At 41.6% G+C, this 27,842-nt stretch overlaps 2 protein-coding genes across 2 annotated transcripts in view; one reads left to right on the top strand and one right to left on the bottom strand.

The window, feature by feature from the left end:
• The first annotated feature begins 236 nt into the window (after window positions 1-236).
• On the top strand, window positions 237-14,210 carry BRI3 (brain protein I3). Its single transcript, XM_062608011.1, has 3 exons — window positions 237-573; window positions 2,211-2,325; window positions 13,829-14,210. Exons 1-3 carry the CDS (start codon window positions 408-410, stop codon window positions 13,959-13,961), a joined length of 414 nt encoding a protein of 137 aa, XP_062463995.1. The 5' UTR covers window positions 237-407; the 3' UTR covers window positions 13,962-14,210.
• A 1,341-nt stretch (window positions 14,211-15,551) lies between these two features.
• BAIAP2L1 (BAR/IMD domain containing adaptor protein 2 like 1) overlaps window positions 15,552-27,842 on the bottom strand; it is a 38,954-nt gene continuing 26,663 nt past the window's right edge. Inside the window, exons 4-14 of the mRNA XM_062608007.1 lie at window positions 25,410-25,471; window positions 25,243-25,314; window positions 24,773-24,910; window positions 23,332-23,484; window positions 22,736-22,903; window positions 21,808-21,958; window positions 20,470-20,677; window positions 20,084-20,161; window positions 19,612-19,777; window positions 16,671-16,711; window positions 15,552-16,151 (exon numbers count right to left, since the gene is read on the bottom strand). Coding sequence (XP_062463991.1) covers window positions 16,076-16,151; window positions 16,671-16,711; window positions 19,612-19,777; window positions 20,084-20,161; window positions 20,470-20,677; window positions 21,808-21,958; window positions 22,736-22,903; window positions 23,332-23,484; window positions 24,773-24,910; window positions 25,243-25,314; window positions 25,410-25,471 — 1,313 coding nt within the window. The 3' untranslated portion in view covers window positions 15,552-16,075. The remainder of the gene's footprint in view (window positions 16,152-16,670; window positions 16,712-19,611; window positions 19,778-20,083; window positions 20,162-20,469; window positions 20,678-21,807; window positions 21,959-22,735; window positions 22,904-23,331; window positions 23,485-24,772; window positions 24,911-25,242; window positions 25,315-25,409; window positions 25,472-27,842) is intronic.

Genomic DNA, 27,842 nt, shown 5'->3' with positions numbered 1-27,842 from the left:
GTGCGGCGGGCGCCCCGAGCGCGGCCCCTTTAAGGCCGAGTGTTTCCTGCGCCTCTCGCAGAGTCACCCCGCGCCGCTGGGGAGCGGCGTCACGTGGGGTGCAGTCTTGTGACCGGCCGCGAGCGCAGCGGCGCGGGGCGCTCGGGGAGGGGCTGCCCGCGCGCCAGGGGCCGCTCACGCACCTCCCCCCTCCCCTCCCCTCCCCCCCGCCGGTGCCTCGCGCCCGGCCCCGAATGCGCGGGGCGCTGCCGGCGGGGCGCTCGCGCCGCCGCTGAGCTCCGGCGGCCCCGGGCGGGGCGGAGGGGCGGCGCCCGCCAAGTTGGGCGCTGAGGCGAGGGCGCCGCTTCCTCATCGCCCTCCCGGCGCTCGGCGCGGCTCCGCGGGCAGGCAGCGCCGCCGCCCCCAGCATGGACAACAAGCCCCTGCTGCAGGAGCGGCCCCCCGCCTACAGCCCCGCCGCGCAGGGCGCGGGCTACGACTACGGCCAGAGCAACTACGGCGCCATCCCCGCCCCGCAGCCCGGCTTCCAGCCGCCCCCACCGTACCCCTACCCGGGCGCCGCGGCCGCCGCAGGTGGGTCTGAGGCGGCGGGGGAAGGGCCGGCAGCCAGCTCGGCGGGGTGCGGGGCCCCCGGTGTGCGGGAGAGAGCTTGCGCCGCGCTGCCCCTTTCTCTGGGACGGGGGGCGGCTGTAGGGAGGTCCGTCCCCCCCCTCAGCCCAACGACGGGACGGGTTGGCGGTGGGGTGCCCCGGAACTGTGGGGTAGGGCTGTGGCCTGCGCCGCTGAGGGACTGCCCGGCAGAAGCGGGGACAACGGGGGAACTCTTGAGCCTCCTGCGTGGGTCTTCTCTGTCAGCAGCGAGGCGGTTGGAGCCTCTCGCCTTTCACGCTTAAAACCATCGCAGGGAGGAGGTGCGGAGGGGATCCAGGTGTTTAAAAGCGCCATCTCCCGCCCCCCTCCTTCCTTAGGTGCTTCTGAGGTGAAACGTGTTTGTGTGCTGCCCTCCCGAAAATGCGACCGACTTTGCATGTGTCCCTCCGGTGTGGGGGTTTCTGCTCAAAACAGTAACAGAGGCACAGCTGCGCTAGCAGTGAAACAGACCCCAAACCTGCACTTTTCTTTTCACACACTTCATTGTACTCTGGTTAATGTTTGTTTTTTCCTGGTACACTTAAGCAGTCTTGCAGAGGCTTAAGGAGGTGAGTAGGTACAGTACTTCTCTTAACCGAATTAATGCTGACCTCATCAGAGAAAGAAGTAGCCTCTTGCGGAAGAGTCTGAAGTTGTGGGAATGCTTCAGAAGTCACAAAAAATACACAGCAGACATAGCAGATCTTGCAGTTAGCAAGCGTTGGCTTGAATCTTGAGCCTATAGGTTAACTTTCAGTTAATACCTTGGAACTTACTTTCCTACAATGCAAATATTACTGACTATTTTCAGGTTAATTATAAGTAGGGAGGATGCTAGACTTTACTGATGCATAACGTGGCTCAAGAAAATCTGAGAACTGTTCTCTGGGAGAGAAGCTCAAAACGACTCATAAGTGGGCAGAGTGTACCTCGACTGCAGGATTACACTGCACACATCTAACTGTCCCTTTAAAAAGCTTTTCCGTTTTTTCCCTTTTAAATTTTAATGTCAATGCAGTAGTTAAAGGATTGTGTCTTCTTGTTCACTGGCTGACAAGGGGGTTTCTGAAAGTTGTTTTCTTTTTTTCTCTACGATATGCAGCTTGCTTCTTTTTCACTTGAATCCTATCACTTTTATCTCTCTGTGCAGTTAGAAACTTAATAGGTTGAAGTTAAGCTGGAAACCAGAGGAAAATTTATCCTGTTTAAACTAGTTTGCCCTCTGGAGTGGGACATATCTGATACATAACATCCAGAAATGAAAGCTGTGGTCGTTCTCTGTTTAATCTGTTTTTTCCTGGTGCTTAAAGAGCATTGAAACAAATTCATAAAGTTAATTATTAGCTCAGTGTCCTTTTTCAGTGGTTAAATTATGTTAGATACTTGGGTTTATGAAGTGGCTTTGCTATTAGATTTGCTGAGTAGTGTGTTCCAACTCTGATATTGATAGAGCTTCTTCAGGTCCTCAGCTGAGACTACATTTCTCTTTATTTTTCCACATTCTGTTTGCATACTTTTTAATCATGATCATTGTTCTTTGTGCCTTACATGTGGTGATTGAGTTTTTTTCCTTATTTTAGGGTATGCTGTTCCTCCACCGACATCACAGCCAAACTATTCGAGCACGTACACCATTATTCAGCAGCCTGTTGCTACCACTTCTGTCGTAGTAGTTGGTGGCTGTCCTGCCTGCAGGTAAACAGTCTCTCTAGTTGGTAGATCAACTCAAGTCTTGGGTTGATTGCAGGCGTTCATGCAGTTCTTTGCTTTTCAATACTTTGTGTGTGTGATCAGAATTTACTTGATTGACAAAGCACAGATTTAGCAATGGAGTGCTTTGATTTCTGTAGCATGAGCTTGTCCTAATGGGCTCATGACAATTACTATAATTGATACAACAGACTTTATATATAAATATGAATCTGCTTTTTATGATGGAGGAAGATCATAGAATCATAGAATAGTTAGGGTTGGAAAGGACCTTAAGATCATCCAGTTCCAACCCCCCTGCCATGGGCAGGGACACCTCACGCTAAATCATATCACCCAAGGCCTCGTCCAGCCTGGTCTTGAACACTGCCAGGGATGGAGCATTCACAACCTCCCTGGGCAACCCATTCCAGTGCCTCACCACCCTAACAGGAAAGAACTTCCTCCTTATATCCAATCTAAACTTCCCCTGTTTAAGTTTGAACCCGTTACCCCTTGTCCTGTCCCTACAGTCCCTAATGAAGAGTCCCTCCCCAGCATCTCTATAGATCTGTAAGTGGTATTTTTAGTTGAAAAGTACTCTAGTAACAGATGTAAAGGGTCAGTTCTTGGGGGAGAGGATGACAGGAAGTCCTTTGTTATGCCAAGTGATAATGTGTGGCATGACTTTATATTGTGAAACTTTGTAATTGTTGACCATAGTCACTTCTGGTGATCTGGCTGTCCTGTGGAAGGGCTTCTGCTGCTGTGGTGTGTGTCCCCAGTACCAGCATCCAGACTGTGCAAAACCAGGCAGGGTGATGGTCAGTATTGGTTGAAAGGATCAGTATCTTAAGGCTTTAAAAGATCTCTTGCTTTAAAAATCCTTTTACTGCAGAAGTACAGGGAGATTACTGGGTTTGATTCAAAGTGTTAATTTGATGAAGTAGTAAAAACCAGAAAATGTGGTCAGCTATTAGTGGGAATTGCAAAAAAGGAAAACTTACCCTTCAGAGATCAACAGCCATAAGAAAAGGGAAGGAGGCATTCTGTTTCCACACAAGTGCGGTAAGTCAGCTGTAGTCCCTTTCGCTTCTCAGTTTTGCTCATTCCAGGATATTAACTAATGGTTGAGGGCAGCCAGATTGCTGCTGCTGCAGTTCAGACACTGGTGTGCTTGGTCAGCTCTGGCTCAAGTGCAGAATCATTCCCCTTGTGTAAGAATGTATGGGAGTTACCCTTGTGGCATCTTGCCAGGAGGCACTTCATATTCTGCAGGTCTGAACCCTTATCCGTTTCAAACTGTGTAGGAAACAGACTTGCTAGATAGCTGAATGGTGAATGTGATAGATTGTTGTAGTGGCACAGGCTGCCCCAGGTGCCTTTCGGTTTTGCTAGAGATGGTATTTGAGAGTCACTGCATCCCTCGAAAGGTGGATTCAGGTAAGAAGTATCTTGTGGAGCTGTGTAAAAACAGATGCCTGCTGAAATACCACTGCTTAAGGCTGAAAAACCTGTACCAGTTAGCATTTTTGGTCTAGAAGATGTGTGTTTCAAACAGTGAGGGATAGTAACCACTGAGCTGTTCAGAGGATGTGGTGGATCCTGCCACATGACTGGCATTAAAATGCTTATGCTTTAGCTCAGCCAGAAGACAGAAAATATTTTATGTGTTGCTTGGTAAAAGGCAGGCAGTGTATTTATACTTCTGTCCCCAAACTCAATAAATCTGAAAACATTATACTATGGAAGTGGTCTGTGCAGTAACTTGGTAGACTCTTGCTGCTATTCTTGGGATTTCTTTTTTTTCCTGGGAATTATCCTGGAATGCTCTAGGAGACGCCTTTGAGACAATCATTTGCAAGTATCCTTGAGCCAAATATGGGAAAATGAGCACTCTTTTATAAGGCGTTTTTAAGTGGCCTCACTTGAATAGTTTTCTAAAGGTCATCAGGCTTGCTCTGGTGGAGGTATTAATTGTGGACTCTTTCTTAAAGCAAAATACTCTCCATAGAAACCTTGTTTACTCTTGGAACCTCAGGTTTTGGATTAGGCTGTGAAAAAAAAGTTGTGAGGAGCCCTATGACATGTTGATTACTGTGAGGCATAATACTGCACTGCTGGGACTGTAGGACTCTTCCCAGTACTTCTGAAATATTCTTGGTTGGGAATCCCAAGGATGAATAACTACCTAGTAATGGTGGGTCAGTCTTCTCTGCAGTATCACTATGTTTTTTTCTTTATTGTCTAAAGAGGAAGAGTCAAGTGTCAAGGTAGAAGCAAAAAATTCTCAGCTTGCTTGCCTTCTGACAAGTAACAAGTCTGCTACTTCCAGAGAAGTGACGGGGACGCTGTGTGGGAAGCGTGATACTAGAAATACTCATGGGAACCTGAAGGGTCAGGGTTCATGTTCTGGAAGGTTACACTGGCTGCTTCTCTTAAAGAAAGAGCTCATAATCCTCTTTGACTTCTCAAGACCTTAAACATAGTTCTGGTTTTACTTCCTTGGCCTGGAAACCTATTTTATAAAGAATGCAGTGTGCAGCTACACTCTGAATACAAGACTGAGCAGAAAAGTTGTTGAAAGGGCATTGATAGAAAGCTATTAATGGTACATAAAACTTTGTTATTAAACTGCCAAGTCAGTCATCATGTTACTTTTCTGATTTGATGCTGTGCATGGTTGTTAGATAAGTCCATCTGCTTTAGATCATGAGGAAAAAGCTTTGTGGGTGTGGAATAATGTAACTGATAGAGTAGGCTAAAGCCTATCACAAGGTTTTCTACCATCAGAAACACAAAGCAGTCTTTTGCACTTTAGCATGTATGAATGTTGCTAATAGAAATCAAAGCCATTTCCAACTTAAAATATATGGTGTTGAGGATAATATGCAGTATTGGTCTGTTATTTGTGTAGAAGTCTATTTTCTTGCAGTCATGAATGATCTTGGGAGTATTAAGGTAGCTACAGTTCATCTTTGGTCTTGTTTTATGTTATGAAGTATGAAAAGTATAAAGTATCTCCAGAAGTAGCCTCTTTGCAGTAGGTGGCATGCTCATGCTCACTATGTAATTGCATTTTATTTCCTTCTATCTCTGAAACATTGCTGCATCTGAGGGATGACTCTCCTGTCTTGCAAGCTGTACCTCTTGCTCAGAATTATTCATTAGTCATTTCATCCTCATTCATCATTGGTCAGTGTTGCTTTCTAATTACAGACTTCAGTATTAATGTGTGTTTCATCCTTCCTTGCATTATTAAAATGTCTTGGGTGATTGTAGTGCTGTTGTCCTGATGTGAGTTGTTCTCCCAGCCCTGATGTACAGAGAATTACTTGTCAGCTTTATTGCTTGTAGTTGACATCTAAGAAATGGCCCAGTCCTGCTCTTAAACTATTCTGTGTTCCCAAATATATATTAAATCATTACAGCCACTAACTTTAGTGATCCAGCTGTGTAATTACCTTTTTAGCTGGCAGAATGCAGCCTGGCTTCTTCTCTTGTGGTCACTTTCGTTTTCTATTTCTCTTTCTTGCGTTGTTTGGTAGAACATGCTGCAGAGGAATGTTTGCTTTCCTATTGCTTAACAGAAGAAAGGTCCATTTAAAAATTGTGAAAACATTCTCTTGATCTGATGTTTGCAGAAGCTCTTGTTTTCAAAATCTGGGAAGGAGCCTGTGATGGGCCCTATTGGTTTTTTATTTTCCTGTTTAAGAAGAATTCAATTGCTTGGAAGAAAGGGTGAGGGAAAGGACACAACGCTGCTGCATTGTAGCGCTTTCTCTTCTCATGGTTACAAAACAGCTGCTTCAGAAGTATTGTAGTGGGCCCCAAATTGGAGCATTGATGCTGCTTCTAGGACTGGAAGATGAGCAAATTTGATTAAAACTTCACTTACTCACATCTCTCTTACTGCCTTCTTCCTGCCAGAAGTTGTTCTTTTGGGGGTGACTATTTTTGTGTGGCTTTGATTGGTTTGGGTTTTGTTTTTTTTTTACTTGACAAAGTAGCACGTTCTCAGGTTTTGGTTGAAGTTTTCTCCAAGTAAGTGCCTATCTCCTGACAAAAGACTGGGAAAATTGCACTTAGGTAACCAAATGCTTCAAAATGTCAATCTTCTGCTTTTACTTCAATTATTTCAATTACAAAATCTCTCTGTTGTTTGAGAGAAGACTGCTCAGGATTTAGGCTTTCTATAGTTACAACAATTATATTTTGACTTTATGTAAATATTCTTTAATATAATTTCATAATATGTACTGGTTAAATATGCAAAGAATTAAAAAAAAAACCAAACACAAAACCTATCTATTCAGAGATACAGATATATCTATTCAAAACCTATCTATGTCTGGTATTCTGAGGAAAAACTGTGGATTTTCAGTTTCTGGCAGCAGGCTGACATGCCAGAGATCCTTTTGAATCTTGTGACTGGAGCCAGCTTTGCAGTAGTGATATAAAGAGAAACAGGTATAATAATGCAGCAGCTCCTGGCACTGGCTTTTGTCACACAGATGCTCAGCCCTCATTGGGAATACTGTAGCTCCCTTACACTCTAGTGTGCAGCTCTATGTGAGTGCGTGCTGCTCAGGCAGACTGGGATGTTCATCCTGCTGTGCTGTAATCTGGTGGCTGGAGGAGTTAGGGCATGAAATTCAGCAGTGACTTGTGCACGTGATTCCAAAGAAGAAAGCCTTGATACATCAGACTTGAGCAGATGCCATGAGTCTGCCATTTGGAATTACCGACGAGGATAGCTGTTAACTTTTTTCTTCCTCCCTGCCTAGCAGCTGGGGCACGCAGCTGCTTAGCAGGAAATGTTACCTAAACTCAGAAGAGAGGAGGTGGTAAGCCTGGTAATAGGTCCCGAGTGAGAACAGTCTGTCACTGGGTCTGTGTTGGTGGCATTTTCTTTTTATTACTGTCACCATTTGTCTTGGTGTCTGTATTCTGATAATTAGAATTTCTATGCAGGAATGAATTGTTCTGGGTGAGAGGAGGAAACTGGCTTTGTTTTTGGTAGCCAGAGGTGATACTGATTTGGCTGTGTATGCAGATGAGTCTGGAAAAACCACACTGGGTCTCAGTTTAGTTTGTCATGAATAGATGTCTACCATGCATAGAGCATTTGAACTGGCATGCTTCACCTCAGCTGTGAGGCCAGGCTGCTGAAGCCAGGAAGCTTGTCTCTTCATTAGTGTGTTCTCAGAACTGGAAGTAAAGCAGTGGAAGGCTGGTGATCTGTAGGCATTTGCAGAAAGACAACAGCTAGATATACGCTGTTCCTGTTGCCAGAATTTCTCTGGCTCTGCAGCCCGCCCTCTGGATAGGAAATGGGCCTGAAGTATGAGGGAGTTCAGATAAATCTGCAGATACTGTGCTGTCTCTTACTTGAAGGTGACTTTTAAGGAGAATTGTCTTTACATATATGTGTAGCTTGTGTTGAGAAGGGCATGCCAGAGGCTTATATAGATTTATGGTCCTTTTTGTGAATATGGATCAACAACCATCCAATGCCTTCAAACTGAGGCTAGAGGAGCGGGCACCTCTCTCTTCATGGAGATTAAAACTGTCAGCAGCCCATGCTTACTCAGTAATCAAATATATAATTGTCAATTTCTTTTCTGCTGCTTGCAGGTGAAATGTGAACATGCTTAACCTAGCTGTTGGTGATGCATTAGCTAGGACAGATGTAAAGAAAAGATATCTATGTTTTCGTGTTCAAAATTAAAGAACAGATGTGCAGCTTCCATACTCCAGGCTTGTCACTGCTCTGATGTTTCCATTGAAATCTAAAGTTAGAGACTTGCTGACCTCAGTGGCAGGAGAGATGAGATGCTGATTAGAAATTTCCTCTTGCTTGATCAGTGAGTGAGTATCTGCATAGAAGACAGCAGTCTCCTTTAGTGAAGTTTCTTTATAGGCTTTGCAGAGCTTGTTGTACAACCAGGTTGTCTCTAATTACCTGGGATGACCCTTTGACTTAATTTGCAAAGAATGAAAAATGCTGATAAGCACCCATTTAAATACTGTGATGGAGCGTGAGGTCTCAAATGCACATGCTGAATTGTCCTGATGCTGTGTTCACAGGTCCCACTATCAGACCTCTGATTCTGAGCATTTGACTTAAGATATTAATGTCTTAAGACTTACTTTTAAGGGGGTTGTCTGAAAAGTAATTTGGTTTTAAATGCTTGTCAGTGGGAATAATTGGCCTTACTTTATGGAGTTGGCAGCTGCAGTTACAGCTTAAATCCAAGATGCTGCTTGCAGTATAAATAACTCTTTCCATTTTATTTTTAGATTGGGAGTGGTGCAGTTATAATCAGCTTTTATGTGGTTTATGTTGTAGAACATTGGTTACATTAGTGTTGTAGAACGTTGGTTACATTAGTGAATCTACAGTTTGAATATGGAGCCTCTAGTTACTCTGCAGCTCAGGTAAGATACGCAAGTGAACACTGACTGACATAAGCATAGTCTCCCTTACAAAAAATATTCTTTTCTCCTTTCAAATTTAGTAACTGGCTAAGCAGTGATTGGGTAAGTGTTCATCTAAAATTAGGTGGTGACACAAATCAGCACAAGCCAAAAAGTGTTTGTGTAGCTAATGCTGTAGTAGTAATCCCCCTGCTCTAGACGTGACAGGAACTGGCTCTGAAATAACAGGTATGTTATGGTGGAGGTCATGCAGCTGCAATTCTGATGAGCTTTCCAAATGAGTGTCACTTGGAGCTCCCTTGGTCTGCTGCTTGGCTGCACTGCCACTGGTCTTCCTCCATCGCTGTCCCAGTAGTGCTCCTGGGGCTGCTTTGTCCCTTGTGGGGCCTTTTCCCTGGGTCTGGGGTTCAGTATGGATGGTCATTTATTCCCTCCCTGTTTTTTTAATTGGCATTTTGCATTACCACAAAACTTCCCGAATAACCCTGGTCAGGGGGAAGGGAGTTTAAAATAAATCTATTCAAAGTCTCAGGGACATCTGAGACTTGGGCCTTGCAAGCTGCTTAAGAGGGTTGATTGTAGTGGGCTGGACAGCAGTCATCTACACTTGGATTTGCAGCCACTTGGGGCTGACCGGAAGTACGCTGATTTATCCCTATCTGATGTTTAATGAATGTGTTTATTCTTTAAAGTCAGATCAAAATTAGGCTGGTTATATTGTTAACACACTGGCTTACTTTCACAAAGGTAGACTTCAGGGTAGGAGCTGAATACGGAATTATTAAGAGAAAAGGAGAAGATTAAAACACACTAATAAAGCAAGTAATGTTATTTTTGGTGTCACTGAAATGCTTGGAAAAGGAGGTTTTCCTTTCTTGGGTGGATCTGTAGTACTCAAACCTGCCTAAATCTTTAATTACTCAGAAACATCTAGGTTGTGTCTGAGCCTCTCTCTACACACAACATGTTACTGAGTTAACCTGTAGAGGGGGGAAAAGGAGAGGCTCCCTTCCTGAGTGTCCCCTGCTGATTTTTGTTTTCTCCCAGGTTGCTCAGCATTCCGACCATTTCCACAAGTACAAATTGCCACATTCAGCTTCTGCAGCCAGGCTTGCCAGTTCCGGTTGAAAGCTGGTGTCCTTTCTGTCACTGTACCTGTAACCAGTCTGGCTATCCTATATTGAATTGCTTTGCATTTCAGTCCTATTAGCAGTTTCTTCCCAGGAGATGGCACTTCTAGTAGCACGTCTTTCCCCTGGTGAATGGAGTCGACAGTATGACAGCCTTGTTTACTGACTCCATTCTTTAATTGCAGTCTAAGTTTGAGGGTCACTTACAATGTAATTTTGCAGTTTTAGTGTCTAAATACGCCCTCGGCAAAGAGGTTGTGCTGCAAAGAAATGATGCTAAAGCTTTCCACTTAGCTTTAAGCAGTACTACTTAACCCCTCCTCATACACAGTAATACACTCAGGTGGGACAGCTAGTTGGAAATCTCTAGAAGCAAGGATTAATATGAGGGTCTTCAATTCTGCTTTAAAAGTCAGCCTAATAAAAGAATCTCTGTTTGCGTTAGTGTGCTCTGAACTCAACCTAGCAAGCAGATTTTGATCTTCTTCCTGGCACAGACTAATGGTATAACAACTGATTTGGGCTTGAAAGTTGGGTAATGAGGGGAAGTTAATGGGCACTATTTTTTTCTACTATTTTTCTTTCCTTTTGACTCTTTCTCTTCTTGAGGGCTGAAGCTGTATACAGTGGTCTGGATGAAGCATTAATAATCCATAATATATAGGAAGTTTACTTCATTATATGATCCTGTGTATTTGTCTTTTTTCTAGTAGTGACAGTAACTGCTCTTGGGCTTATAATTTCTCAGTAACTCCTTCCATATTTCTTTCCCTGGCAGCACTATCCCGTTGGACTGTTTTCCCCATTGATAATGCTTTGTGGTGGGAGGGAAAGGGAGGCAGGCTAAAATTCTTTGTAGCAGAACACTAGACACAGACAAAAAAAGAAATATTAACCAAGCTGAGCAAATCTTGTGCCTGTGGTTTCTCAGAGTGCTGCTTGCAGGGCAAGTGCTGTGAGTCAGTGACTAATGTGCCAGGACAAGGGGTGAGTTTCTGCTTTGCAGCAGGAATGGCCTGGCTCCTTCTTGGCTGCTGGCGTATAGTATAATTTGTCACCACTTTTGTTGCAGAGGTAGGGATGTGTTGCATGCTAGGTGGGGTACACGATTCCTTTCTCTCTGACCCTCACAAACCCACTGGACATACTTGTCATCAAGTCAGCAGAAGTGTAAAGGCAAGTTGATGGCACACAGTTCATTGTTCCCAAAAGAAACTCTTGTGGTATCAGCCACACCTACAGGAGAGACTTGTAGTAGAAATACCAAAAATGAAGATAGGATTGTGTTTTAGGTCCATATACTCTTTAAGTCAGCAACTCCTTGTGGCAAGAAATCAGTCAAATACAAAGCCCTGGCAGGTAAGCTGGATGAGCTGCCTGGTACTGCAGTTTGTCTGGTGTTGTTTGGCAGTCTGTCTGTGTAGATGTCATTGGTGGAGACTCTCATGTCCTTTTAGAGATACAAAGAAATCTCTTTATAAAAAGAAACTTCCGCTGTTACCTTATGCTTGACTCCTTAAGCTTAGCTTTTGCTTCAATTGGTGAGTAAAAGTGATACCAAAGCTATTGTACAAAGTGCTCAGTAAATGTTAGGGGGTTTTAGTGCTTATCATATTATCACTAGTATCTGTGGGTGACAGGCCAGAACCATTGTCCTTTACAACATGTGCTGAATGTGGCAATTCCATCCCAAAGAAGGGTGGTTTTATGAATTTGGGAAGTACCATGGACACTTAAGTTTTATTTTAGGCCAATGTTGATACCTGGATTTGTGATGCGGTGATAGAGGTATAAGCAGGAGAGTATCAAGAACACTTTGAAAAGCCTCTGGCTTCTCATAGTGATTGAGGGGAAGGGGAATAGTTCTTAAGTTTAATCAGGTTTTAATGTTTTAGCCAACTGTGGTAAGGAAGTGGTCTCTGAGTCTACATCTTCCTTCCTTTACTCTGTTTTTGTGTACAATAGGTTGTTTGTGACTGCTCTGTAGGAAACAGCTTCTTATTGGCCTTGGCACCTTGCTTGTAGAGTGTATTTCAAGGTCACTTAGCTCGGTTTCTATTGACTTTCACTGCACCAGGGAATATAAGGGGATGCATCTTATTCGAGTGTTCAGCTGAACTCCAAATTCTGACTGTTTAGTGTAGCTGCTTAAACTTCTGAGGTCTGAATACTCAGGCTTTACTGTTTGTCTTCATTTGGGGGGATGTTGAGATACAGCACTTCAGAAATAAGTCAGCTACTGAAATTTTACTGGATAATTATGTGCTGTTACAGAGCTGTGCTGAAAAGGAATTTCTCTGTGGGATGGTCACTCAGTGAGGACTCAGCTGGAGCTGGCTGACATCAGTAGCAGGTTCTCCTACAGTTCTAAAGGGACATCAGGTTTTGGAAGCAGAAACCAAGAACACCTACTGAGGGTTACTTTAATAGTAATGTGTGTTTGGCCTTTGGACTTTCCTAGCTACCAGAAATAAACCTGTTAAACAGCTCATGACAGTAGTGCTGCTCTCAGCTGTTGTGGTGACTTAGGAAGTCCGAATGTGAGTAGTTAGCACAGTCCTCTACACACTTATTTAATTGGCACCTTCCACAACAGAGTGCTGACATTCAAAGTTGTCTCCTGCTGTAGATTTACAGTTAAGATTTTTAAGTCATTCTTATCCTGCTAACTTGGTCAGAGCCCTAAATGCCCAGTGCCCCCAGACCTTGGCATGTTAGTTACATTGACTTGTGCTTTCTGAAGGAAGATACACCAGCGCATCTGAGAGAATGTGCTGGCAACTGCAGGAATCAGACATTGCCAGGTTGTGTATTAATTTGAAGTAACAGACTGAAACAAACCTGTCTGCATCTCGCTGTCTGCAGTCGTTTTAACTTGCTTGGTGAAACCATGAGCTGGGTGTTTCACCAGTGTTACACAACACTGCCCATCCAAACCTTTCTCTTGGGAAGAAGCTGAGAAAAAAACACCAAATCATCAGATCAAAGCATTCAGAAAAGGGTAATTTTTTTCTGAAGGAGCTCTAGCACACATACACTGTGGGAGAGTCGAGGTTAAGTGAACTGAGAGGGTTCATCCCAGGATAATTGCGGAAACTAGGCAGGCAAAGCATATGACACCAGTGTGACTGCTGCCTGTGGGGAAATAGCTAAAAAAGCTGAGAAACAGAGCTGTTTTGGTGTGCAATAACCAGTGCAACAACACTGGTACAGTTAGATCTTCAGCACTGTCATTCCAGAAGTCAGTGCATTATTCTAAAAGCAGGCTGCTTTTCATGGTTGAGAGTAAACTGCAGTGACATGGAAGTTTAGTTCTGGAAGAGTTTCCTCATTTTGGGAATGAGGACTGTACCCCAGGAAGGGCAAGCAAGGAATACAGCTTGATACTGTCCCAGCTGTGTGATCTCTTATTCCTGTGTAGTCACTGGGACAGGTTGGCTGAGCCAGGCTGCATGACTGCAGAAGAGCCCAGCGGTGACTGCAGAGGCACAGCTTTCTTGTTACAGCTCTTAGGTGGGAGTGTGATTTGTTCCTGCTGTTCAGTGAGTGCTGTGTCTGGATGTGTTCTTCACTGTAGCTGCATTAACCAGTATTTGGAGTTGATACAAATGGTCTGAGGTGTAGTGACTCTTCTGATCAAAGTACCAGTCCCGGTTGCAGTGGTAGAGAAATGGTTGTTTGGAACTAAACAGCTTGTTATCTACAGTTTGATCGCTTGCAACTTTTCTGTTTTTCTTTATGTGGTCTAATTCAAAACCTGCTGCTGCAAGCTGTGAAAATAAAGGCCTTTTAAAGGAGAACCTCTCCCCCTAACCACTTTGTACTTTATCTTGCATTATAAAACTACATGGCTTTTAGTGACTACCAAATCACAAGGTAGTAACTTTGAGGCAAACTCGGTGGGTGTCCTTGACTGAGTCTGTTTTCCTTTTTTGCAGGGTTGGCGTGTTGGAGGACACCTTCACCTGTCTTGGTGTTCTGTGTGCCATTGTATTCTTTCCAATTGGGATTCTGTTCTGTCTTGCACTGAGGCAGAGAAGATGCCCAAATTGTGGGGCAGCTTTTGGTTAATGGGATGAACGTGGACGTGCTTATGGAAGCTACAACTGTTAGCATACTCTTTCTAATGTAAATGTCATGTACAATCATTTTATTTGCTTCAGACCTGTTTTGTAAAGTGTGAAGAAATTTAGTCTCTTGCATGTAATTTAAACTTAATCTTTTATGAGCATGTGCATTGCAAAACATGAAAACCCAACTTGTTTTCCATGTTTAGTGGCACCTGTTGAAAACTAAATAAAACTGCTTTTCCTTTTGCAATCCTCAAGTTGTGGCTGGGTTATTAAGTATGTGACTTACGTGTCAGATAACATGTAGTCAGAAAGTGGGCTTAGTAATCCTAGCTACAAAGAAGGATAAATTGTTGCCGGAATCTTAAAAAAAAGAAAACCAAAACCAAACCAACCCATGGTTTAGGGTTGTACTTGTTCAAGCAAATCAAATGTTTCTGAGTAAACTGTTGCAAGTGCTTGTGTGTGCTACCACTATGCTAATGTACGCTCTTTATAGCAGTAACAGTGGGAGCCCTGTTTTCATTAGTGAAGGTCTTGCATCACACAGTGGGAGTATCGTACCTTCTGAAGCTGGTGGTAGTCCACAGACAGCGGTAGAGAGCCTGCGACACTGCCAGGTAAGAGCTGCCCTCAGTAAAGGTTTTTGCATTCCAGATAATTTAATTCTGATTCTGAACTATTGAAAGCTTATACAGTCTAGGTTGACTTGCCTCTGATATGCTTTAGAAATTGGGCTCTGGTGTGAATTAACACTTCTGAAAGGTTGGTGTGTCAAAAAGGGATAATAATATTTTTGCAAGGTTCCACACAGCAAATGAAGTGTCCTCAGCCTTGAACTTGAAAGGCTGTGTGAGAGGAGGAGGTGGAATGAATGGACTCTACCTCTTCAGCCATCACATGCTCATATACTATTTTTTGACATTAAGTAACTGAAAGGCATTTCACATGACTTGAATTTACAGTTTATAGTAGAAGCAGACACCACCACATGAATTAGCCATGGGACGCTGTAGGAAGTGTGTAATAATTGAGAGTAAGGATTGATGACTGGCAGCAGTCACAATACAGAATGCAGGGTGGGAAATACCTGACCTGTACAGTGGTAAAGCCCCAGCTGCTGATGCAGAGTGAGGACTCAGATTTAAAATTCCAGGTTAATTTCTGAGATGATTATTAATGTAGGAAGAGTCTTTCAGACAAGCTAGCTCCATTGGATGTAGGAAATCTGAGCCCTAGGTAACAAACTGCACAACTCTCCTTATGATGGAAGTTAAAAGCTGTCTTTCACTCGCCTCAGACCCTGCACTATGCCAGCAATTGTGCTGGGTTGCTTCAGCAATTTTCAGACTTCATTTGGTTTTCTTTTGTGAAAGGCTCAGTAATGGAGTAACTTCAAAGGCATCTTCTTATATTAGCATTTGAGAGAAAAAACATGGCACTGTTTTATTACGACTTTTTATATGACTAAAGTTTGACAATATATTTTAAAGAAAAAATTACCATGGAGTACAACATCAGACTTAGAATGAGTTGATGTTAACACTTGAAAATTTGTATCTGAACATTAAGCAAAGCATTACAAACTGTCTATTCTTACAGGATAAATATTTATTTATAACCTAACGTGTCTTTCTTAAACAAAATAATGAATCATCACTTTACACAGGTAATTGTCTATTCCAGAATAAGGCAGTTGTTACATTGTTCTGTTGGGGGGGAAGGGGCATCATCTTTTTCTTATTTAGTAAGTGGCATATGCAGGCTTGTGTTCTAGAACTTATCATTGCAGTTTCCAAATAACAAATGCCAAAGAATCAGATCTGAGAGCTGTTAGTTACACTGGTTCACTAGAGAATCCAAGCTAGCCCCAGTATTTTCACAATTCCTACTACAAAAAGATATACTGTAAAATCAAGCCAAAGTGCTCAAACATTAGCCCAAAGCAATTACCTCATTAGAAAGTACAGGTTTAAAAATAAATCAGAAATCCATTCCAGGTTGCTTCTATTGTACAGTAATTACATTTAAATAAATTCTTGGAGCAAGTTTAGATAGTAATAATTACTGAAAATGGTGTTTCTAAGGAGGAAGTACACATGATGGACTGTACATTCATCGGATAATCGGTGCTGATCTGTCATTTGTTACTGTTGGCCTGAGTTTCACAGTTGCGAAGGGATTTTCTCCACTGAAAAGAAATGTACACAGTTACTAGAAGGTTTGCTGCAACACAACCCCATGTTTAAGCCATGCAGTTCCTTCATCCACGTTGTTTGAAGACTAAGTTATGGTTTTAGACTAAAGGATTCCAGGTAACTCTTTTTAACTTGAATTTTAAAAAGAAGCTGATGTATGAAGGCTCACTTTGCAGTGATCCAAAACGTGGGAAGTTAATGCCCATTTAGATTTGGACATTTGTTTTCTTAAACAGCTTCCAGTTTTGAAAGATTTTTAACCCACAAAGACAGTTTAAAGTTCTGTTCCCTGTCAAACTACTGCAGAAACATTTATTTTTTTTCTCAGAAGGGCCTATACATTGTATTTTATTTGAGGTATTTTAATTACAGCTGTAATGTTTTACCAGTGCCTATCGAAGGTCACAGTGATTTGGCAAAAACATCCTTATTTTTCCCTCACAATCAATACAATAAGTCAATATAAAACTCAACACAACTAAATTAGTGTAAAAGCTTTTTAAAAAATATACCTTAGAAAAGGTGGTTTTATAATGCCATTCGCATCAGGTTTCTGTAGAAGAAGAAAATATTTACATAGATGTACAAAAGCCGTGCTAGAGGTGATCTCACTATCCTGCTGAAGAAGAGACCTTGTCATTCAAGCAGCTAAAACATTTAGAATAATTATCGTGTAATTCAGCTGAACTGGGAAGGAGAGAATTCTCAGAACATCAAAGTTAAAAAGGTAAAAAAAATGGTGTCAGCACTGTCTGGCTTTTTATTATGTGTGGTGTCCTCCCCCCGAGGTTTATGATCAGTGATCACCTGAAGGTCCACTGGGCATTTTCTGGGTTAAAAGAGCAAGAGAAAGTCACTACAATAGCCAAAGGAAAAAGGCCAGAACTCCTTGCAGCACAAATACACCATTCTGTTTCTATAGCAGCATTTATAAAATGCAGTTGTCACAGTAAAACACCAAACCAGGTTTGATGCAGATTTCACAGAGCAAATACATTCAGTGAGTCTTCACAAAAATGTAAAGCCATGAAGTTAAAAGAGACAGCAGCCAGCATAATGACATATTTAAATGCTAAAAGCCTGGAGTGAGGGCAGATTTCTGATCTAGGGTTCTCTTTTTTTTTCTACAAAATACTGCATTTAGCTATTGTGGATTCACAAAGTACAAGTTCAGTTATCTCCTGTGACTTCTGCTAGTAGGAGTGGTAAGTAATAGAAGAGCAAGAAAACAGCTGCTGGATGTACATGTATAATTTACATTGCTTGTATGGGAGTGATATAAAAGGAGGAATGGTTTTGCATAGCTGTTGCTAATATTTCAGTCTAATGAAGCTGTCATATTTAAGTGTACAATCTGAAAAGCCTTGTTGTTATAGCTACAGCCTGCACTGTACTTGTGGATGAAGTGTGCTTCATTCTTGTGAAGGCAGGACAACCCAAGAGATGCAGTGTCACTGTCACTGTGCTGCTGCAGGACCCGGTGTTCCAGGTGTGATAAAATGGAAACCTGTTGTATTACCCTTTGCAAGCCCATTTTACATGGGAGTTTGGGCAGTTAATTTCTCCTTTCTCCCCAACTTTCAGCAATAGTCATACTTAATGATGTACTTTAAACTGCAGACTGTGTTGCTTCTAATAGGTGTCAGATACAGTTCAAAATGAAAATTTGAATACACACTCTTGCATGTAGAAGCAGGAATATGCAGCCACCTTTTATGCAACAGCTTGAGTTGTATTAATCGTTCAGTCTTTATGGCCACTTTGGTTTTAAGACTTAAAATGTCACTGCTGAGCAAAGGCCTGTGAGCCTGTTGTTTTCAGGCACGCTCTCTATTGTGCCAGTAGTCCTACCTACCGTATTCACAATATCATGATGCACATGAAGAAACCTATTTAATCAGGACCTAATTCAGCAGAGTTCTTACCCATGTGCATGACTTGTGATTCCAATGAAATTGCTCGTGTATATCAGTCAGGAATAGACTTAGACCTTAGAATTAGGTCCAGTTTAGCCCTAAAATTAATTAGAATGAACAAATGCTACTTCTCACTGACCTCAAACTCTCAAAGCCCTGTTAACTACTAAGTCTTTCTTAGGTAGTACTGTTCTGCATAGTACTGTCCTACATGAGAGCATGAACAATATAACTTGCAAGAGCCATTCCTCATCTTTCCTTCTTGAAATCCTGATCTGTTTTTATCGTGTACTCTGAAAAATCAGATGCCTCAAGGAATCTTGCTTCTGCATAACAGACACTGTAAGCATACTGCTTTACATGTATGTCAATTCTGTATGAGCCTAAAGACCAGCCTGGTTTAATGAGCTTACTTCCAAAGCCTTGCAGTAGTGTGGGGGTTGGTGCCTTGCACGGAAGCAGGAATGACAAGGAAGCTCTGAGGAATTCAGGAAGAAGGAAAATAAATAGTGACTTTCCAGCAGAACACTGAGGTGCAAGAGCAACTGCTCTCCTCTACAGTTTTCTTCCTTCTTTGGCATGGTAACAGGTAAGAAGAATCGGGGGGGGAGGGGGCACAGTAAAAGGATATCTCAACAGCAGGTATTATTTTATAGTTCAGAATTGCCTTTTTTTCTTTTAGTTTTGCTTTCCCTGTTGCAGTTCAGAATCTCAAAAAAGGTACGTTTGTTTTCCACTCTGGAAATGCCATAAGCTTCCATTCTGGCCTCCAAAGAGAATATACTCTTCTAATTAGAATTCTGGCCTAGTCTGTCAACTAAATGCTTTGCCATTCCCCTTGGTTTTTCAGTTCAACAAGAACACTAGTCCACAAGTCCTAAATTTATTCCCCAAATCCCTGAACTAATGTCACAGAACTAATAAAGCAATGCTTATAGTGATCACTTTTGAGACTGAGAACAGTTATCCATAGCAACACCAGTAGCACAGCACCGTGACACCCAGACAGTTCATGAGATGCAATGATTTTTAAGCTCTAGAGTAAGACAACTTGTCACAGGGCAGAGAACTCATTCAACTGCTCACTTAGCAGCTTCCATGGGCTGACATCTTTTAACTGTTGGGAACATAACTGCATTTGAAGGACATGTTGATCCCATGAGGTCTCAACAACCAGCCATAGGAACCAATGTATAAAATCTGACATTACAAAAAAATCACTTTTGTACTATTTTAATTTACTATTTTCTGTGAGAATTCTTTTCATGTTCAACAGATTCCATTCCTGAGAAGTTTGCTGTGCAGAATAAGTCTCCTAGTACACTTACATCCCTGAACACTTCTCCTTTCCTATTACTACTGGTGGTCTGAAATACCAAAACCTGATGACATTCCTGAAGACAGCAGCAGCAAAGTCAAGCACAAGTAGCTAAAGCAGAACATTCCAGAGCCTCATTTAAGAGCTCAGCTAAGTAGGTGAAGAAAAGTAGGGGGAACATTTGGATTTGTTGGATCAATGTTTGGATCAATGACTTACTGGGCCAGCATTTTCTGGTCTGTCAGTCGGTGTTTTAACAGCAGCACCTTTGGAAGGCTCCATTCTCTTCTCTGTTTGCAAAGACCCCAGGTAGTCTGGTGGCGGGAGGACAACATCACCTTTTTCAACAAGGTTTACAGAACTAATACTTCGGATTGGTGCAGGGCTGCAAGACAGAACCCAACAAATGACATTTGCAGTCATCTCTCTCAACTTTAGCCCCAAGAACCACAAAACTTCATGAGCTGAAAGTTAGTAACAGCGTACAACCCTGCTGAAGTCAGCAGGACTCTAAAGTTGGGGTGAAGGTAGTTCCTGGGTCTTTGCATAACCATCAGAACATGTTAATGTAATCAAGGCATCATATTACACACTGTCAGGAAGTATATACTATGTATGGTACTGAACAACAAAGAACATGAGTAGAAAAATAACATTTGAGCATTTCTGCAAGTCCTACACAAAACGTTACCTTGGCACTGGGGCAAATGCTTTTTCTTCTGCTGGTTCTTCCAGTGGTCTTGTATATGATGATGGAAACCATCCTTTTCTGTAACAGGAAAGTTTCTCAGATTCATATTATATAAAATTGGAAAGACACTTCAAGAGATAGCAGTGGAGAAAACAGACCCAATGAACTGAGATTTAACTTTTAAAGACCCTATTTCTGGTGGTACCAAATTAGTGTACAAAATCTCCCTGAAGTAATTGCAGTGATTCACCTTACAGAAAGATCCCAAGTCACCAGTCAGTGACACGCAGCAAAAGAGGTGAAAAGCATTTACTAACATCTCCTAACAAAATCTGATGAGACATGTTTTTCCTTTATGTTCAACCCTGGGTAATAGATGATCTTACACTTTGGTTGTCTCATGTTCCCCATAAAGCCAGCCGTCCTTTTCCTCAGCTACAAGAAGGGTGATGATATCCCCCTGTGCAAAGCTCAGCAATGTCTTGTTACTTCCAGCAGTATGTGGGAAGATAGTCTTTACTTTTTGCCTTTTCATTATATTTAGCCCCGTGGCAACAGAAGTTGAACGTGATAAACTGGCATCCTCTGAACTCTCTGTCAAAAAAACAGAACAACAAAGCAAAAAAAAAAAAAAAAGCAAAATTAGCCACACTAATAAAATCAAATAATTTAATAGCCTGATGGGAAAATAAAAAGTAGATAATGGAATATGTGAGTGCAAACCAAGTTCTGAGACGTTGTACTTTCCTCTCAGACACCTCTCAGTTACCTGCCAGTGTTTATTATCACCTTAAAGTTCTTAATAGCATGTGCATTTATATACACACACCCCCATCACAATAAAGTTGAACCAACAGACATGAACAGCAATGTAAGTTTTAACTTCTACTTCTTCCCTTTTTTGGCATGAGAAATGCTGCTGAACGTTCCCAGCTGGAAAAGACCTTTGAAAATTTCCATTCTAAAGAATTGTCACTATGTGTGAAGTCCAAGATTTCATTCCCAAATGTGCCGAGCAACCAGCTCCAGCTAAATTCGTGTGAGTGCAAGATACTCAGCATTCTGCAGACACCAGATGTTTACCAGAAAACAGCGTAAAGGAGATCTCAAATTGTATGTTATTTGATCAGTACAATACATTGTAAACACACTTTTAAGGAGGAAATGCTGGAATTGCTGTAATTCCACTGCAGAGTTCTACATATCTTTTGTGATCTGAGCTTAGTCCTTTCCCTTCCTGCCCAATAGTAGAACAAATTAAAAACGCCCAATATATCAGAAACTTAGAAACCAAATCTGAAGGGGATTTTATGTTTCAGGAAATAAATACATTGCTGTGCTCATTTTGTCTCATGTGTGTTCCTCCCTAATGCTCTTCAAAGAAACCAAACCTAGACTGTGATGTTTCTTTGTGTGCCCTGAAATAATGGATGTACCTTGTGCAAAATTACAGAATGTATTCTGGTAAGATTGAAGTCCTAAGAGCAGTTAAGCTGGATTCATCACAGACACATAAAGGGATTACACCTGAATCTACCTATCTTGACCTGATTTTACTGCAAACAGTTCTTCTCATAATGTACGTTTCTCCTGTTAGGTAATTTATGTGTCTAAAGACCATTTTCTGCTCCTTTATATGTCCTGGAAGTCACATGATGACAGTAGTCCCGAGATAACACTAAACACTACAGGATGTCATTCACACCTAAGAGAGTGACGCTCACCTGCTGAATTATTTAGCTTTTCAGAAGACGCCTTGGGTACCGTTGCAGGGTTGTTGAACATATCAACTAGAGGGCTGGTGTAGGCCCTGCCTGTCGGAGCAGGGGGCACCTTCGCTGCATTCTCATTGTGAGGATAAAAATCATGTCCAATCTAGAGTCACAAAAACAACAGGGTCATGATGCTGAGGAGATGGTGAAAACTTCTTTGCAACATTAATTTTTGAAAACAATGCTAAAATATTCCCAAACAATTGATATTTGGACGTTCAGAAAACCCTCATATTGTGATGAAATTGCTGACAGAATAGTTTGTATGAGACTTCTGTTCCTTGATAAACATTTGTTAGTGGGAATGCTATGATAGACTTTTTTCCCACAAACAGCACAGTTACACTCAGATAATATCCAGATTTTTCAGATTTTATTTTTGTTAAACATTTACTAACATAACTCAGAAATTCAACAACTAATGGTAACATAACATACAAATAGGTAGAATTTAGAATGTAACCTGTGCTCCAATAAGTTCATAAGAATCATGAAGGGAAGAAAGAAAATAGAAAATAACATTTTGTTTATATTGAACTATTGAGTATGTAATTACTATTACTTACACAATAAGATAAGAATGTAGGAAATGAATGGTTAGGACAAAAGTTGTCCTGAGGCTGGGCTCTTCAGAAGTTCCTGGCACCCAGCTGAAAACAGAGCTTGTTTGGAGCTGTGCTCCTGCCTACTCTGTCTTGTGTTCTTCCACTAGCAGAACTTCAGCAAAATGATTTTGCTTCATACCCAACCCATTATTCCTGCGGAGGTACACTGTAGACTCGATCCAAAATGCTTAGGTACAAAAGCAGGTGGTGAAGCCACTCTGCTCCAAGGGGAGCAGAGATGAGTGAGAACCTTTAACCATCAAAGTATACCTTACCAGGGTATTTCTCTCTATCATTGGAGAAGGCAGTGGAGTTCCTGATACTGGGGTGGAACCAGGTGTCCTTATTTCATCTATCATCATTCTGACTTTTTCAGGCACTTTGGTGGCATCACTGCAGATCTCCTGCCACCCAGGCAGCTTGGATTTCAGGAAGTCCGCACACTGCATCCAAGTTTAAAAAGGTACTTGTCAAAGATAGGCTTTTTTCATAAATTGCACAGACCTACTTGTTAATTTTCATGATACCAAAATGGAAACACCAGTTAAATGGAAGTCCTTAAAGATTTTTGTAAGTAGCAACTGTGTGAAACAAATACCGTTGTGGAAGGAGACTGCCCTTTTTCAGGGTCAGATACTGGAAATACCTGATCCAGCCATACATTTTTTTCTTAATATATTATTTTTTAAAAACTCATGGAACCCTTCACTGTTGCTACAGCACATTTAAGAGAATATTGCACATCTGTCTAGCACTACAGTGTTCCTTAGCTATTTATGGCAGTCAGATCTACATACTGCAGGCGATAATTACAATCTCCGAGATGATTAGATTTCAGGAGTTTCATTTCTGCTTCACTCATGCCACTCACCTGAATGTGGTAGAAGTGCATGTGCTGGGTAAAGCTGCAGTGCTTGTCAACCAGAAAACAGAATCTTCTCTTTTCTTCAAGGAGAGCTTCTCTGCAGCCTTCTGCAATAAACCTCTGAATATCACTCTGTCGAGAGCTCACTGTTTCCAAATACTAAGGAAAGAAAGAAAAAACAATCATATGCACTCTGAGTTCTATTTGATACTAGATCCAGTTCCTGAAGTGAAGTCCCAAAGCCTTAGAAAAAAGCTTTTGGAAGGGTGGGATAGGGTGACTCTACTGCCAAGTTCTTCTCCTGCACACACCCAACTTCCCACATCTCATCAGGCACAGATCATCTAGTTATGGCATGGGGAAAGTGAAGCAAAACAAGCAGCACTCTTTTAGCCTCTAAATAAAACACTTCAGTAAATAAGAATATGGCATCAAAGCAGCAACTGTGCTGAGCAACTTTAAGGCCACAGGTGTTCTAATCAGACTAATTGCCTTTATCTCCTCCATGGCAGTTACATTTACTCTCACGAAGTTACACTGCATCTCTACTGTGTTACTGTGTTTTAGGGAGGGGAAAAGGAGTTAAAAAAAGACTAAGCTCTTATTTTTCTGAGGTTATGAGGATTCACGGCTAAACTGTGATTAAATGCTAATCCTTGATTCTTAGTCCAATACCTTAAAAAACCTGGACTGTCATATAGGTAGTAAGAAATAGGAGCTGGTACTAATCATGTTGAAAACTGAAATAGAAAAATATGGAGAAAAAATATGTAAGCTAGCACGAAGTACTGTGCAAAAAATACATCAATAGCAGATAGTTTTTGAGAGAGATGTGACAACAAGGCTATGACTTCCTAATTCAGTTCTCTTCATTGTCTTGCCATTTCTTACTTCGCCTCAAGATGGCAATGCTGCTCTAAGATAGTAGGACAGGTAATAGTGGTTAGGTAGGCCTTCTTTGGGAAATTTAAGTTACAACAAATGACTACTGAATTTGCATAGAGTAGCTTAGTCCCAGCGTAAACCTCTCTATAAAGGTGTAGATACAGAGGCGCTTTAAAAATAGTAATAATAATAAAAAAAAAAAAAAATCAAGTACTGGTCAAGGGGTGAAACCTAGAAACTGAACAGTCTCTGAATGCATACAGGAGAGCAGTATAGGGCATAATTTCAACTGGAATACACACTCTAGGAGTGCCTTTAATACAAACCAACTCTGAAGAACCAAAAATGCATGTTCCTTGAAATTGTAAAGTTTAACTGTTTGCTGAACAACTTGCAGAGGAGTTATGTGTGTTAACTAATGACATGGCATGCACAAAAATCATGGTAAGCTTCAGAAGTCAAGTTTTAGAAGCAGACTCAGATGTGGCCAGTAATAACTTGACATTTGCTGTTGACCAGTTCTGATACAAAGAAAGAAACAGATCAGTGACAACATACTCACCTCCATTTCTTTGTGCTCATATTTCATTACATTTCGTGCTCCTTGGCTTTTCCTCCTGATTTTTTTCAGCTCAGCCTGAGACTTCTCTAAGGAATCTAATTTGCTTCTGTGTTCAGTTTGGTACCTCTTTAAAGTTGCCTGCAATCAAAGCATTCAAAACATCTCAGTGCACTCAGCCCCAGACCTGGGTAAGTAAGTCACTAAGAAGCACTGCCATCATCTATGAGATGCTGCTATCACATAGCAAATGAGTTCAGCAATTGCCTCTCTCCACTTTAGTTTAAAAATATTCTTAAAGCCCTGCACTGGTTCCTTTTTTAACACAAAATAAGTATGACAATTTTTGTAGTGTTTATGCATCTAAAGCTCAGTTCCAACACAGTGATTAAGTGCTAGGAGCCTATTTCTGAAAAGTTCTTTGACTAGCCATACATGGATAAAATATGATTTTTATAATTGAATGTACTTACAGTCATGTATTTCACATCCAGGTCTGTTTTCTTCTCCAGTTCAGATATAATTTCTTTATGAAATTTTTTGAACTTTAAAAGCAAATGAATGAAGAGTTATTACAAATTGGCAAAAAAGTAATTTCTAATTTCTGATGGAAAATAGAAAAAGAAATGGTTTAACTTACACTCTCCTCTAGGCTGTCATTGAGTTTCTTGTGTGTTCTTGAAATTTCTACCAGAACTTGGCCTGTTGATAAACATACAACCATATTTGTTTCTTTCAGAGAGTTCTGAAGTTAGTTAACAGAGAGCAGTAATAAATTATATTTAACTAACATTAATATTAACTGGAATATATTTAGGAGAATGGGAAATTTCTTGCTGTTGCTCATCCCCGTAGTTTAAATAAGTAACCAGATCTGGCCACAGACAAACCAAGCAGCACATGCAGGATAGAAAAAATAATTACTCACTGATTATTATGCAAAAGGGACATGGAGTGCCAGACAAAATAAATACTTCCTTCACTCCAGAATAGCTCACACTGATTTAGTAACAGCCTCTTTTCTTGCCAAGTCAGAGAATAGCACAGAACTAGAGATAGTAGTTACTATCCAAATAGCTGCTATCCATTTTCAGTCTGAAAATTAAACTTTAATGTTTATTAACTAACTGCACCTTCAGAATTAACAAAGTAGCCTCTCACGTTCATTCACAGCACACCTGCTAATCCATATGCTGATTAATTTCCCATGCTGTTTTATCAGGGATTACAGCCTGACAAACAGCATTAACTAACAGCCAAGAAGCAGCAGATTTCTCAGCATCCTCTCAACAGATCCTAAATATCCCTCTTAGGCTCTGCTGCCCTCCAGTACAGAGTCACACAGCTTGCTTTTAGCCCTGAGCAGTTAAAAGTTGAACTGTTTCATTTTGCTTTAGGAGGATACAAGAGGGAAAATACCTCAATCCTTTGGGTGTGGTTCTGTGTGCAAACCAAGGTAAACTCTGCCTGCTGCGGTCCTGCCCCGGGTGCAGGCAGCCACATCATCCAGCTCTGGATGCAGATGGCCACATCATACCCACTCCCTTCTTTGTGCTGGCACTGATACGCTCAGTGCGTGCCAGTCTTGTCTGGCTTGCAACACACTGCTGGGAAGAGCAGCTGGAAGTGTCCTGAAGCACCCAGTCTGACTTCACCCACGTTAGACATGTACACACAGTTACTAGGTCTTACCCAGGAGCTGCTGCAAAAAAACTGGAAGTGCTGGGGCCATGAGCAGATTCTCAGACTGTGTCACATCTGAGAGCCGTGACTAGAGGTGTGTTTCACTGTCATGGCAAGAACAGCAGGCTCTGTTCCACAGCTGGTTCTCTGGCATGCCTCCTTCGGGAATCTTACAGTTACCCCACTGCGAATACTGGGTGCTGCCAGTATTAAACCTCCAATAGCAATTTCCTAACGTACAGACAGATCTAGCTAAACAACAAAAAACATAGGTCTGCATTACTGTTTATGGGAGAACATGAGGCATTTCAGGAAGAAAAATGTGCCTTTCCTTACAGCATCTCTCATTTCATGCCCCAGTCCCCACTTCTCCGTCTCTTTGCACAACAGACTACATGAGAGTTGGAAGAGGAATTAGAACACAGTAAGTTAACTTCTTGATTAGCAAGAAAAAGGGAATTCATACTCAGGATGGTAGGTGAGAGAGACAGAGGGTTCTGTATTATTTTTTTTTATAGCTATCTTTTTTCTGGGTCCCTCTTTTTGTTTGTATTTAAAGTTGCTGGTGACTACTGAAATATAAATACTATGAGAGCGAGAGGTGCTCTAGTAGTTAGTTGCTCATATGCAATAGAAAAGTAAATACAATGTGGTTACATAAACACTTGAAGTAACAGACATGAGTAAGCCACCTTGTTATTTTAAGGCTGTAGTAGTGAATGCACTTCAGTCCACTGCGTTTCTATTTCACTGAACTCAACTGAAAGATGCATTTTAGACTCTAACAGACTTTTAAAAGACTTTTGTAAACACTTATCTGCAACTTTAAAAGGAAAATAGTATGAAAAGAAATCGGGAATAAAATAACCAAGAAGCACAAACAAAATTACAAAGTTTGCTAGGTTTAAATATGCAGACTAGAAAATGACTGGGGAAGTTCTAGAAATTCAGGGTGTGTGTTGAAGTGCCCCTCAAAATAACTGCCTTGACTGACTTTTTGCCCTTTTAAAAGCAAGCTTACTCTCCCTGTTTGTAAAAAGCCCGTTCTGAGCATCTGCTGCCACAGCAGCACTCTCGGCTAACCTTTGGCACTGCTAATGCAGCCAGCCCCAGCGTCCGAGCACTGACAGACACCCAACAAGGTCGGGTATTGACTCAGCTCTCACCCTCCCTTCCTCTGGCCTGCGCTGCCACCACAGAGCAGACGCTCAATAAAACACCCATTCACCTGGTGCGGCAAGAATGGAAAACCTGACGCTGGGAGGTTGTTATTTCTGTCTCACACAGCACTTGAACTGACTGCAGCCTTCAAGTCTTTCGGCTTTCAATGCTTGGTTAGAAAGAGGTTTTTTTCATCTTTATTACAAAGAATGCTGCCAAAACATGTCCT

The sequence above is a fragment of the Pezoporus occidentalis genome, unplaced genomic scaffold (assembly GCF_034315485.1).
Source record: "Pezoporus occidentalis ecotype Australia unplaced genomic scaffold, CSIRO_AGI_Poc_V1 ctg128, whole genome shotgun sequence".
Taxonomy (NCBI): Eukaryota; Metazoa; Chordata; class Aves; order Psittaciformes; family Psittacidae; genus Pezoporus; species Pezoporus occidentalis.
Note: the sequence above shows the minus strand (reverse complement) of the source record. Positions and strands in the feature narration are given on the sequence as shown.

What these genes read in the sequence shown, in the direction of transcription:
- BRI3 (XM_062608011.1), top strand. Translation starts at nt 408, where the DNA reads ATGGACAACAAGCCCCTGCTGCAGGAGCGGCCCCCCGCCTACAGCCCC. An exon ending in GGGCGCCGCGGCCGCCGCAG is followed by an intron (nt 574 to 2,210) that starts GTGGGTCTGAGG and finishes TCCTTATTTTAG; the next exon opens with GGTATGCTGTTCCTCCACCG. An exon ending in GGTGGCTGTCCTGCCTGCAG is followed by an intron (nt 2,326 to 13,828) that starts GTAAACAGTCTC and finishes CCTTTTTTGCAG; the next exon opens with GGTTGGCGTGTTGGAGGACA.